Source organism: Hylaeus anthracinus, unplaced genomic scaffold (genome assembly GCF_026225885.1).
Source record: "Hylaeus anthracinus isolate JK02 unplaced genomic scaffold, UHH_iyHylAnth1.0_haploid 11997, whole genome shotgun sequence".
NCBI classification, from domain to species: Eukaryota; Metazoa; Arthropoda; class Insecta; order Hymenoptera; family Colletidae; genus Hylaeus; species Hylaeus anthracinus.
The window spans coordinates 1,424,893-1,437,402 of NW_026534344.1; the positions used below are offsets into that span (position 1 = coordinate 1,424,893).

The following is a 12,510-nucleotide window of genomic DNA, read 5'->3' on the forward strand; positions in this document are numbered from 1 at the left end:
TCTCTCTCTCTCTCTCTCTCTCTCTCTCTCTCTCTCTCTCTCTCTCTAAAAAAAAGTGTAGTCTCATGAATAAATCTGGAATTTTTATTCGCCATTCGGAGTAAAATTTGCCCTAGTGCACGAGCCTCGAAGTCGAGTCTCACGTGTCTGCGATCGAAACTTGTGCAACCTTGAAAGAAGGGAAGAGAACCGTGAAAGCAAGACGCTCTCGGGAGTCGAGACGCGGTTAAGGGCAAGTATACTACACCATACATGCTCGCAGGGCGCCTAGCGCCGCCAAACTCGTTGGCAGGGGGGTAGAGGGGAGTATATAGCATCGGTAATACGAAGCTCCGATGCACAAGCTGGGCGCCTGTCGCCTCGCTTTTATGCTTCTCCGCTCGTTTCGTCGTCCTTGATACGCTTCTTTCTCTCTTTCTTCGCCTCCTCTTCTGTTCTTTATATTCTCCCACTCTTATTTTTCCTCCCCTCCATCTGATCTTCTTTATTCATTCTGAATTTCGCTCTTTCCCTCGCTTCGTCTTCCCTTCTCCTTTCTCTTCTCCTGCTCTACGCCCCCCCGCTCTTGACGTTTGGGCGCTCTTCACCCTTCTCCTCTTTCCCTTTCGCCTGTTCCATTCCCTCTCTTCGTCTCGCGCCTACCATTCCGAGCATCCATCCTTTTTCCTCGCGAATTCTAGCTGTTAAAGGTTCGGCAGGTTTCGCTGGCAAGGGCCCACGGTTTCGCGTGGTAGAAATATTATTTTAGGTGAACTCTGTTCAAGCACCTTCAAGCTTAAAAAATCACTATCAATTCAAGTGGAATTCTGAATTTTCATTTTATAGATTGCCTTGATCCATTCTTAACTATACTCGTGTTCAGAATTTTATTCAACTGAATGACACCCGTGGGTCGTATATAGAATTCAAATATGCTATCAGCGGACTCGTGGTACCTTCTGATATCCTGAATTTTCGAGTAAATACTTGTCCTCTGTTATGTTGAATACCAACCAGAAAGTACAAGGTAACAGACTAATAATCGAAGTGTTCGTTCACCTTGAAACTAGTCCCAAGGCGGCGCTTCTCCCGATCGTTATACACGTTTTCAAATTTAGCGATGACATTATCGGTCGGTGGACACGCACTACTCCACTTGAACGATTCAGGCTGACAGGCGCGGAGATGAGCAAAATTTTATTCCGGTAATGAATATTGAACGAGTGATTTATTTGCATTTATTCCTGAAAAAAAAAAATAAGTTGGAAACAACGCATGAAACGAAGGAAATAATAATAAAATAGTACGTTACGATCGAATCAACTTTACATTACATCGAAATGTCAAATATTTCTTCCTGTAATTTTGAATTTAATTCGTGGTACACGCGGATAAACGGTTGTTTACCTTTCCATCCGTTGCACGAAATTTTTATTTAGATAAGGATTTCGCTCGTGAACAGGCGCCGTTCAGCCGAATTTCTTTCGAGCAGCCGTACTTGCCAAACAGCGAGCGGATCGAACACTTTGTAAATACGTACATAAACGTGTTTACTCGCGGTCAACGGTGGTAATGGTTGCCAAGTTTACGTGTCAATTCAGTTCTTATCGGCGTATAAATATTTGTATGCTGATTGTCCCACGAGCCCCGTCTCCGTGTTTTGTAATCCCGCGACGAAAGTGCTGCGAGTAAACAAGAAGGAATCATTCAATTAGAGCGCATCCATTTTTTGTTTTTTTTTTTAAAGAATTTGGGAGCAAAGGAAACTATCCTGAGTTTGTTTTGAGCATTACGTAAAACCACAAGAAAAGAAAGATGAGAATCGATCCTGGAAGGATTAACCGTGATTGTGCGTTGCGGTGGTGACGCCATATTGGGACCCAAGGAACATTTCCACGAAACACATCCTAAAAATACTTGACGGATGTTGGATCTCTCGGCTACATTTCTCCTTTTGCCACTGTTACTGCCTCCTAGACGCTGTTCGGTTCAGCAGCAGGAAATGTTACTCTCCCTCAGGAACGAGCCGCTGGAATTTAAGAAGAATGCGACCGCCCTCCAGTCGGACTTGTCCTCTGACGTCATCCTCTCTTTTAGTCAATGAATCCCGCCTTCCATGGCTGCTGTGTCCCTAAAGCGATTAGTCCTCCGTCGATCCTTGAGACCGGAATCGTCTTGGTCGAAATCTTCGAGACTCGACCTCCTTCCTCTCGTTTTTTTCATCGGGAGCCAGAAACCAGTCGCGTGATCTCGCTCATTCCGCCGATGTAGAATTATACAGCATTATACATTATCCTCTCAGTAATGTTATAACGATCTCAGCAGCCCAAAGACCGGGCATTATACAATTTTCGAGCGTACGTGTCGCCACGATGTTCTTACTAAGTACATCCTGGTCGGAGAACTCAACATTTTTCAGGTTTTTCCTCTTGGAGAAGAGTGATTGAATCAGGAGGAAAATTAGTTAACATTTATCGTTGTTGTTTAGGCTTTAGAGTCTGAAAGAACCGATAAATAATTTAATAATTATAATGTAGGCCCACGCGAAGTGTTACCATCTGTGTCCCCGACAACCATGAAGTAGGGTTAACGACAAGATTTTTGTTGTTTTAAAGAGCAATGTTATAGCATCTTCGGAGGCGTGTTTAGACACCAGGAACCTTCTGTGTGGCATATGTGGTACCGTCGGAGACCACCCTAAGAGACTGAAGCTATTCCTCTATCACGAAATTGGGGGTGTATCGTTAGGCATCGAGGTATCGAGTATTCTCAGACCTCCAGCAAACGTTTGGACGCGGATATCGGTTCACGTGGACGCTAGACAGAGCTCCGAACACGCTTGGCAGCAAGTATTTATTGCGCGAACAAACGATCGAGTTACGGGCGCATTGGTACGGGCGGCTGAAATGGAAGATAGCATTCTTACAAGTGAATTAGTTGGTTATTTCGAATGTTAAACGAGGACTTTCCTACAACGTCGAGGATAAATGATCTGCCTCCGGCGAATCATTATTTTAGACGACTCTGTCACCTCCTTTGTGGTCGGTGCTGGCCGGACCGGGACGGTCGAATTTCCACGAGAACTATGATTCACCAAGCCACCAATTTACATGCGTAACCCCTCTTCCCGTCTGCGTGTACCGAAATTCGCGACGCGACGGACTAGGGTCATTTTTGACGCAGTAGGAAAGTCTATCGTCTTCTAATCTGAAAAAAAAAGAGTATTAGGAGGGATGATCCCACAGGAAGCAACTATTTCATTCCAAAAGAAGCTTTAGACCTATTCTAAGTGGAGCCGTGTACGCTATCGGTCACGCGAAATGAATGAAAGATCGACTTACGCGAGTTCCTGAAACTGCGTAGCAGTAGTAGTAGTAGAAAAAAAGGCCAGAAAAAAGTCTGAACGAATACGGGTAACAGAGAAAGGGTCAATAGCAGGAAAAAAAGCGAGACGAATCTTCCCGTGGAGAAACAACTATGCACTTGAGCACGTAGTAAGCTTTTTTTTGCGACGCTCGAGGGACCATCGGCGTAACCATTGATAAATGCTGATCTCTCTGTCCTCCTTTTTCTTTGGCGTAACCATTTCCTTTCTTAAAAACGATGATACTTGCTCCACATCTATTTTATGCTATATTGAATGCTTAAATCATCGTTTCGTGGGGATCCAAAAATTTGTTTTTAATTCCTATGGCGGTGTATAATTCCTCGATATGCACGCTAACTCCCCAGTCGGTGGACGAAAAGAAAACGCGACGTGGAGAAAGTGTGAGGAGCGTGTGTCTGCCGAGGGAAGCATCTAAAGGGGTGCCGTTTATTTTCAGATCGTGCGCCCAGCGAAGGGGATCAACGTCGGTGCAAAAACAGCACACCCCTGCCACTTCCCGGCTCCCTTACCACCAACGGAGAAGGTAACTATGTCTTCAAGGTTGTGCATACTCCCCTCTCGCGTCTGCGACGTACTACGCGCGAATGAAAACGCGGTCTGCTATAGAAAAGGATGCCAACGACTCGCCTTCCTTTCCAGTTTGGCGATCTTAACCCTTTGAGCCCCGGGTATATCCCTCGCCCAGGTCGCAGGTCGCGAGAAATGTTATTTTGCAAAAAGGACCATCGCTATTATCGATACCGTGGAGATTCTTCTCTGAGAATAGACTCGACGTGCCATGGAACCCTGGGATAAGGTGGAACCTCGATCGTTGCAGGAGTCGACGCTTTAAACTCCCGCAATAATCGAGGTTTTTGTAATAGTCGAGGTAACCGATGCAGTGCGTAGCATTTGTATACAGAACATGTAGTATCTCCGTTACTACCCCCCTTATTACTTAGCAACCATCCCCTTTACTCGTCAGTACACCGAATTAAACCTACGCTAGATGAATTCTCCACTGGATGAAAGAAATGTACACCTCGCAAACGTTCATTAGACTTAGCGGTTGTTCCATAGGTAGATCGGTCCTCCTGCTACGCCATTGGTAGGTGGCTACGCCTATATCCACGTGGTTAACCTTGAACGATGCTACGAACGATATCTTCTCTTCGTCTTTCGCCGCGTTTTTCACTTCCGTGTCCAAGAGAACAGAGACCGTCGGAAAGATTCCCGGCTGAACTGGTTTGCAGGTTCGCCAGGATTCCTGGGATCTTTAAAAAATTGCCAACCGGTACCAGGCACAAAATTTACCGCAGAAAAATCGTTATCATATAAAAGTAACGAAGTTTCATAGAGGATCGTTGGGGAAACTCCTTTTTTTGAATGTTTAGTCTTCGGGGAGGGGGGCGTCACTGAGGCGAAGCATGAGGCACATACATATCTGAACGAAGGCGTTCACATTCGAAAACGAAGAAATTTCCTCGGCGGGCACGTTCCACCGTGCTGACGCGCGCACAGGTTTTCACGCATGACGCACCCCGCGATTCCCGTACTCTTCGTTTTTTGACCTACTCACTTTCTCTCTCTCTCTCTCTCTCCTCCATTTTCTCCCATTCCTCGCTTGTTGCTTCGCAGAACGACCGAAACACTTTCGGTACCGACTAGAACGTGGAAAACGCTTCAACTGCCCTCGAGATCATCGTACAAACTTATTTGCACCATGGAAGCTTTTACAGCGTTCGAAGAGTGTGTCCGTAAATTGGCGAATATTCGAGACGCTCGGTGAGATATTTTTTAACGCCTCTTTCGATTGCCGTTATCTGACAATGTTGCATACTTCGTTATTATCTCCTTCGAAGAAGACACGCTCGAATTTACTGCGCTACCGTTTCGCGCAAAACTGTAATATACCGTTGGGAACCGAAGAAAATGGTTCACCAACAATTACTCTGAAAGTAAACCATTTTATTAAAGATCTTTCGTCGCGTATTGCAACGTGGATGTAGTACAATTTCTCCTAAGAAAAATGTGTACCTTTTATTTTATTTACATTATTACGTTACGACAAAAAATATATGTATTCGCGATCGAAAGATCCCAATTCTCAAAAAAGCAAATCCTCGACACCCCTATAAAAATAACCCCCTCAACTTTTACGTCTCCTCGAAGAACACCAGAAAAAACCAATTCTTTATCTTCGAATTGGTAACTGAAAATGCTACATCCATGTAAGAATTTCGCCTATCTACGGGGTCCCGGCGCCCGTTAGACGTCTGGTCGCGGCGCTGGCGACGCGGTCGCATCGCGAGCACGCGAAACAAAGGGCATTAATAATAAATAACGACGTCAATCTCCGTCAGAGGCGGAGACCAGAAGAAGCCCCGTGTCCTGTTTTCGTCCTGAACAGGTCGCGAGGTGGCTTAGGTAAGAAGGCAGGACAGAGAGGGAAAGCCGACTCCTGAGATGCAGGTTTCAGAATGGCACAATAGGTCGGCTAAGGTGGGTGGCATTCGGCGCGACTGTTTGAGGGAACAGGGGGACCCTGGCGCCAGACAGCTGCCGCGTGTCTCGACCTCGCTCGCTCGCTCTCTCGCCTCTCGTTTCGTCTCGTCTCGTCTCGTCTCGTCTCTCCTCCTCTCTCCCCTTCCTAGTCTCTCTCTCTCTCTCTCTCTCTCTCTCTCTCTCTCTCTCTCTCTCTCGCCCCCTGCCTCTTCGAAGCTTCTCCTTTTCCCCCGCGGAGCTGGCTGGCCCGTTCTCCGCAAGCCACGGACCGCGCACATTGTCAGTCCTCGACGAGGCGAAGTTGAAGGAAAATTAACCTCTTCAGGGACACTGGCGCGTGTACTTTGAGTTCTTTTTTAAATCAATATTGTTAGAAAATCAAAGCTTCGAAAACACTGTACCTCCGTTAGTTCTGATGTCCAAAGTTCCAGTGACTCTATACATTCAAGAAGACAATTTCTATTACTAATTACATTTCATAACAAAGTATCGTGAGTATCAAAGGTCAATTGAAATGTTTTCTATGTACATAGAAATCTATGTACATATGTGAATTTCAATCCTAACGTCCAGTATATATAAGTTCGTGCCCCCTGTTTATATGTTTACTTCCATCACGAATTCGAAGAGTGAAACGGGTAAAGCTGAACTTGAAGAACTTGAAGAAGCTCGCGTTGCAGAGGTCTCGAGCGTGTATCACTGTGCGTACATAGAGAGGCGCGTGTCTGTGAGTCGCGCCATACTCGCGGTCGCGCTCGACTCCGACTCGACTCGACTCGCTATTTTATTGATTTATTTTGACGCTAGACGTCTCTGTTCTACTCACGAGCGACGATCGATCGAAACGTGGCCGTCTCCGACGAGAATCGCGCGGGTCAGCTCCGCGAGAAAGGGTCGATTCATGGTTCTCGGCTGTTCGTGTCGTCGGCGTCGCGGAAGAAACGCCGTAGGGTAGATTCCTGGTTCGATGGGAAAATCGTGATCGTCGGGGATCCCCCTGCCTTTGAGTCGGGCGCACGCGTGGACCTGAGACTGATCCAACAGGGAACTCGGGTTTGCCATCTCTGGATCACGTAATTCTCTTGGAGATATTATTTTAATCGGAAAATTAATTGGAAGAATACGCCTATGTATACTTTGTGGAACGAAACTGAGTGGTACCCATTTGGAGCACGTTGGTAGCCCTAAAGGGAGCCGACCGGTGATTATAATCGGAGTGATCTTTCGATAGAAAGGAAAACGCTGGTGGAGGACTTCTCCAAAGGTGTCCTCTTTGTGATTCCGAGCGGCGTGACGGCGTTACCTTGGAAATCGTGATTAAGGTTGATCGGGAGGCCGATCACGTTCGAGAATCTCGCTTGTGTTCGTCCCTTTTGGCGATACCGAATAATGTACTCGGTGTCTACGAAAATAGCTTCATTTCTTTCCAAGAATCGTGGGATACGCGTTGTACGGTGTTGAAAAGTTAACATTTTTCAATCATAAGACACGCCTTCGCCTTATGCAATGTACTCGTATGTTTCTTACTACATCCGTACTAGTTTCTTGACAATATCAAGAAGTAAACTCACCTCTGTAATTTGATTATTTGTAAAACGTGATAAGGTGATCAATTTCTAATCAAAAAGTTGCATTAGCTCCGAATGTCCTGATTTTTCTATTTCTTCATTTTCGCATGGGTCTTTTCAAAATACCCAAACGAAACAAGAACGCGTTGCATTCATTGGCAACGTTGCACAACTCGGAAGTCGTGAATCAGCCGCAATCACGGCCTCGTAAAACTATAGCGACGGGCGAGCAAGACGATCGACGATAAATCGTCGAAGCGGCGAGTCGTTCGTTTTCGCGCAATCATTTCCGAAAGGCTCGCAACGCGTCGGGCGCCAATTAGGCATATTTACAACGATGTTTACCGCGTGGATCCACGTGGAATTTCAAACGTTGCCGAATTTTGCCAGTCAGGATCGTTTGACTTGATTTCGTTGTTGACAGTGTTTTTGGTGAAACGTAATTCACGATTGATAATCGTCACGCTGATTGTCAAGTCATTTTTGAGCGACTTTCCATTTGAGCACGTGTGTCAAACACAGTAGACGTTACGTAGGTTAGCAAATCTGTACAAACTATTCATTTTACAAATTTCATATTATTAGATTGAATGTTCGAACTATGATGGGACTATTGTCCATCTCCACACAACGAACAATAGTCAGAGAGAGAGAAGGGCGATGGAAATTCCGCGTTCCGCTGGCTGTGACGATATATTTTCCTGGCTATATATGACGCGAGTCGCGGGCATAATATTTCGTACGAATTCTGCGGAAGTGTATCGCAGACGGTCGGTTAGGGGAATATCGTAACGTGTTGCGCAGCGTGAAACCGCTGAATAGAGACAGATATCCCCCCGGCGCTGCGCGGCGGCGTATTGTGAAGCAACAGGTTGCTCGTGTCTGCTCTATTCTTCCGCGTGAGATCCCCGATCTAGGACACCCTCATCATCATTCGCTGGGAAAATCGTCGCTCCAACGATCGTTCCCCTCGTTTTCACGAGCCACAACTCTCTAACCCCCTCTTTCTCCGCTTGGACTCGCTCGTGCGCTACCCACCCCCTATTTCCCTTCCTTTCTAACGACCGCTCTTTTATCCTCACACCCCCTTTGCGACTCTTTCGCTTCATCTTGCTTTTTTTTCTTTCTCAGTTTTATTATGTTTATTTCCACAATTTAGCAAAGATACACCTCTAAACAGTTCTTAAAAACAAGCCCACTTCCCTGTTCATTTGTTTCACATCACCTTGGAACGACCAAGAGGTTGCTGGTAGAAGCGTTCGCAAGTCGGAGACAATTCCTTATCGAGCCCTCTTCGGTACTCATCCTCGCGCAGATCTCAGTTTCAATTTCGTTTCGATGCTTTCTCGGTGGAATGTCTTCGCGAGAGGGTCAAGGATACTGCGGTGAACTTCGATCTGTGTCTTTAAAGGGGAGAGAGTGCTTTCCCATTGAAGGAAAAACCGTGACAAATATACCGAAAGTTAGAAACTTTGATTTTAATTGCATTTCAAGGCTTCGGATTGGTATCCTAATGTTTTTTGAGAAACTAATGTTATTCCGAAACATGTGGTACATTGATTGATTCGACGAATTCAAACATTTCTCTGAGCCTAATTTTCGTGGATATACACGTCGCGTTCGCAGTTAAGGAGTTAATTATAAAGAAAGAAAAGTGTTAGACTCTTTTCTCTGGCTGGCGTCGTCGCTAACAATAGCCTTTGAAACAAAGAGAAAACTAAGCAAATCGTTAAACGTTTGAAACGACTGGAAGTTGAAACGGTGCAATTAGTTCCCGTGAGATCTCTCGCGAGGTATATCATTTCTGCATAGCCGTCCGCGTCCGCGTGATTCATCTAATTCGACCAGTCTTCAAACGGCTGCTCGTTATTCGGATAATAACAGATTTTCTCTGAAAATTCGCTTTTTCTAATAGCAGTCAGCTGTTGGATGGATAGCTTCGTAAATAGTCGCGCTTAACCATCTATGGACAGATGTTTTGAACCAAATTGCTCGGAGGAAGATAGAAAACAAACTGTTTTTAACCTGATTTTTATACACCAGACTCGAACTTGTCATTAGGTAGATAACAAAAATTAATCGAGAACGTTAAATGCTAAATTATCACAATATTTGACTTATTAATCAGTATAGAAGAATTAGAAGAGAAAACTAGACTTCAGTTTCCGGATCGATGATAACGGATCAAGAGCTGTTCGCGATTTCCAATCGGTAAGATCCGTCGAAGCCACTTTTAAAGATTATCGCAAATTATCATCGACCAGATACGTTAATAACTCGATAATACGTTTTTTTTTTTATCGCACGCAGAAAACTAGAGAGAGAGAAAGAGAGAGAGACGGTTCTAAAAAGTTTCCACGTTAGATTTGGCGTTGCGACTTAACGGAGAACGTTTCTATTTTCGAATATTCGACTGTATATTTAATATGTCGTACAGGCAATTATCAAAGTGAACATTAATTTGTCCATTTATCATCAGTTTCAGAAACGTCTCGTTCCTCGAATAATCCCAAATTGTCAAGTCCGATTAACGATCAGCTTGAACGATTCTATTATTTCAATGGGTCTCGAGACGCTCCGATTTTTCCCTCCGCGTTTCCTAGTTTTTCACGTGCCTCTCTATCGATTCTCTTCAAGTATTTCCTTTCATCGCTCGCCTCCTCACTTCTTCCCGCCCTCTTTTCCTTCTGGTCTCGTTGAGTTCCCTCTAACTGCTACCGGCTTTCTCTCTCGCTCTCCTCGCTCGAGAGATCCGTTTAGGTCGACGGCCTCAATCTTTCGATCGAGCGAAAATAGATCCAGAAGTGCTCTTCGTCAACTGTATATCGCCACGACATCGGCACTCGCTCCTCCGTTCAGATAAACGCGAAAAAGCAACGGATCGCACGTATCCGAACGCCGAGCCGCGCCGCCGCGCCGACCGTGAGGAATTCAAAACAATCCTTCTAGAAATCGTTACTTTTTACGCGAGCAAATCGAAATTCTTTTCTTTACGTACGCAACCTTAGCAAAAACTCAGGACTTGGAGGGTGAATTGCGATGATCGTCAAACAGATCCAAGCTCCCTCCGATTCGAGACTTTGGACCTTTGCCATGGTAAAATTTAATTCCTTCGCTGAATATTTTCAAGGTGGTTCAGGTATAATATTGTACTATTCTCTTTGCTTCAAGAAGGTCCAAGTCAAAGTGATTGGAGTACTTTGAGGAATTTAACTTGTCAACTATGTCATCCGTAGTCTTCAAACAAAATAGTTTACACTCTCCAATATCAGTTCAATAGAAATCAAGTTGATGAAAATAAAAAAGTACCATTGCTAAATCCTTTGTCTATGTGCAAACTGCGGGCGTATCATGGGTGATGTCAGTGGCGAGTAGGAACAACGAAGACATCGACGCCAAGAGGGGACGACGAGCAATCAATCCTTCATTTTATTAAGAGGCTTATTCGCGCCGCGATTTCATTCCAGGCTGAAGTGGGCTGATCCAATTCGATTTGATGGCGCCCGCGCCCCCTCTTTGCATCCCACCGCTCTTTTCCATTGACGAGCGGCTCGTGCAGAGTTGATCGTCGCATTCCCCGACCTATCGAGATAAACCGCATTTTTCTCCCATCCTTGTCGCTCGTGTTAGTCCCCAGGAACCGGTCTTAGCACGTGGAAACGCGACCTGGCGCTCCCTTCCACGGATTAAGTACGCATTCTAATTAGGTCTGCGACTATTCCAATAGTTTAATACGCGAATACTCGACAACTGTACGAACATTAAACAAATACCACCAAGCAACAAACTAGGAAGCTTAGACATTTAAAAACAATAGAATAGGAAGACCTTCAACTACAAGAAAGAAAATATAATCAAGCCCATCTACTCCATTCTACCCTTAAATATAATTTAAATTAAACCTGGGAACATTAGAGTCGTCTTCGCGAGTGCTTATCTTCAAATTCGCCACTTAAAATGTTCTCCAACATGGGCAAGCGCATGCGATGGTGGAGGCGGCAATTAAAAAATTTTCCAACGAGTTCTGGCCTCCTCCGCGAGCACAGTAACGCCGGCGCGGTGTTTATCAACGCTGAATCCAAGTGGAACGAGCGTCAGGTTTTACGGCATTTATGCACAGCCGATTGGCGCCGCGGTTCTATCGACGCCGATTGAAACACTCGAGCTGCCTCGATACGGAGGAGGCGTGAGAGCGAACTTCTCGGAAGAGCATGCAAACTTTGACAGATGGCCTCGTATATCTCGTGTTTACTGATGCTTCGAGGAACGGGTTATTTTGTAACGCCGCGAGAGCCGTGTTGTATTGGCTGGTGGTACAATGAGCAACACCTTTTTTTTCGATGCATCCTCGAGGTGCGAATAAACAACTTTCTGTCAACGACCAACAGTAGTATTGCCAAGGAAGTCGGTTCGATGTGCCGAAAAACCAAGAAGGGGTCAGTGTGGACCATTCTGGCGAACAGGTCTTTGTTCACGACGAATTTCAGTTTGAAAGTTTAAGTTTAAGTGAATCCTGTCTAAGAGGCGCTATTTCAGCTATCGAAGTTACCCCGTTCTCTTTTCTATCTTAGAAAGTAAACATCGAGTGTCGTTAATTTACGTTGGAGAGTCCACAGGTGACTGTATTGTACTCTTAGAAATCCAGTCTTCGAGCATCGAGTAGGTTCAGCAACCAATTAAGTAAATTACAGTGGTCAGCACTTGTCGAGTCCGTGTCGAAACGCTTCGATGACGAGGAAAAATGTACTCTTATCATTTCTTTCTCCAACAGTACACGACTCTCATTCGAATTTGATATATTCTCGTGGATACTTTACTCTTCCACCGCTGGGAACGCGTGTAATCGAATTTCCTAGAGCTGTTTACGCTCACAGAATCCAGTTCGCTTGAAATTAATTGACTACGATAAGTATTATTGGTTCGCCGCCAACGCGGCGGAGTCGCGAAGGAATTACACCGATCTAAATACGGTTAATCGATCGAAAAAGAAATATATCGCAACACGGCCACTTTACAATGGAGACGTTGACGGCTGTAATCGCGAGCAGATATCGAATCAATTGGAGGGAAATTAGGGATAAGAATACAGCA

The 12,510-nt window shown here is 45.1% G+C and overlaps 1 protein-coding gene across 1 annotated transcript in view; it reads left to right on the forward strand.

Moving 5' to 3' along the window:
- The window catches only part of LOC128889796 (mothers against decapentaplegic homolog 6), a 44,196-nt gene that overhangs the window by 14,419 nt on the left and 17,267 nt on the right, over positions 1-12,510 (forward strand). Inside the window, exon 3 of the mRNA XM_054147784.1 lies at positions 3,804-3,890. Coding sequence (XP_054003759.1) covers positions 3,804-3,890 — 87 coding nt within the window. The remainder of the gene's footprint in view (positions 1-3,803; positions 3,891-12,510) is intronic.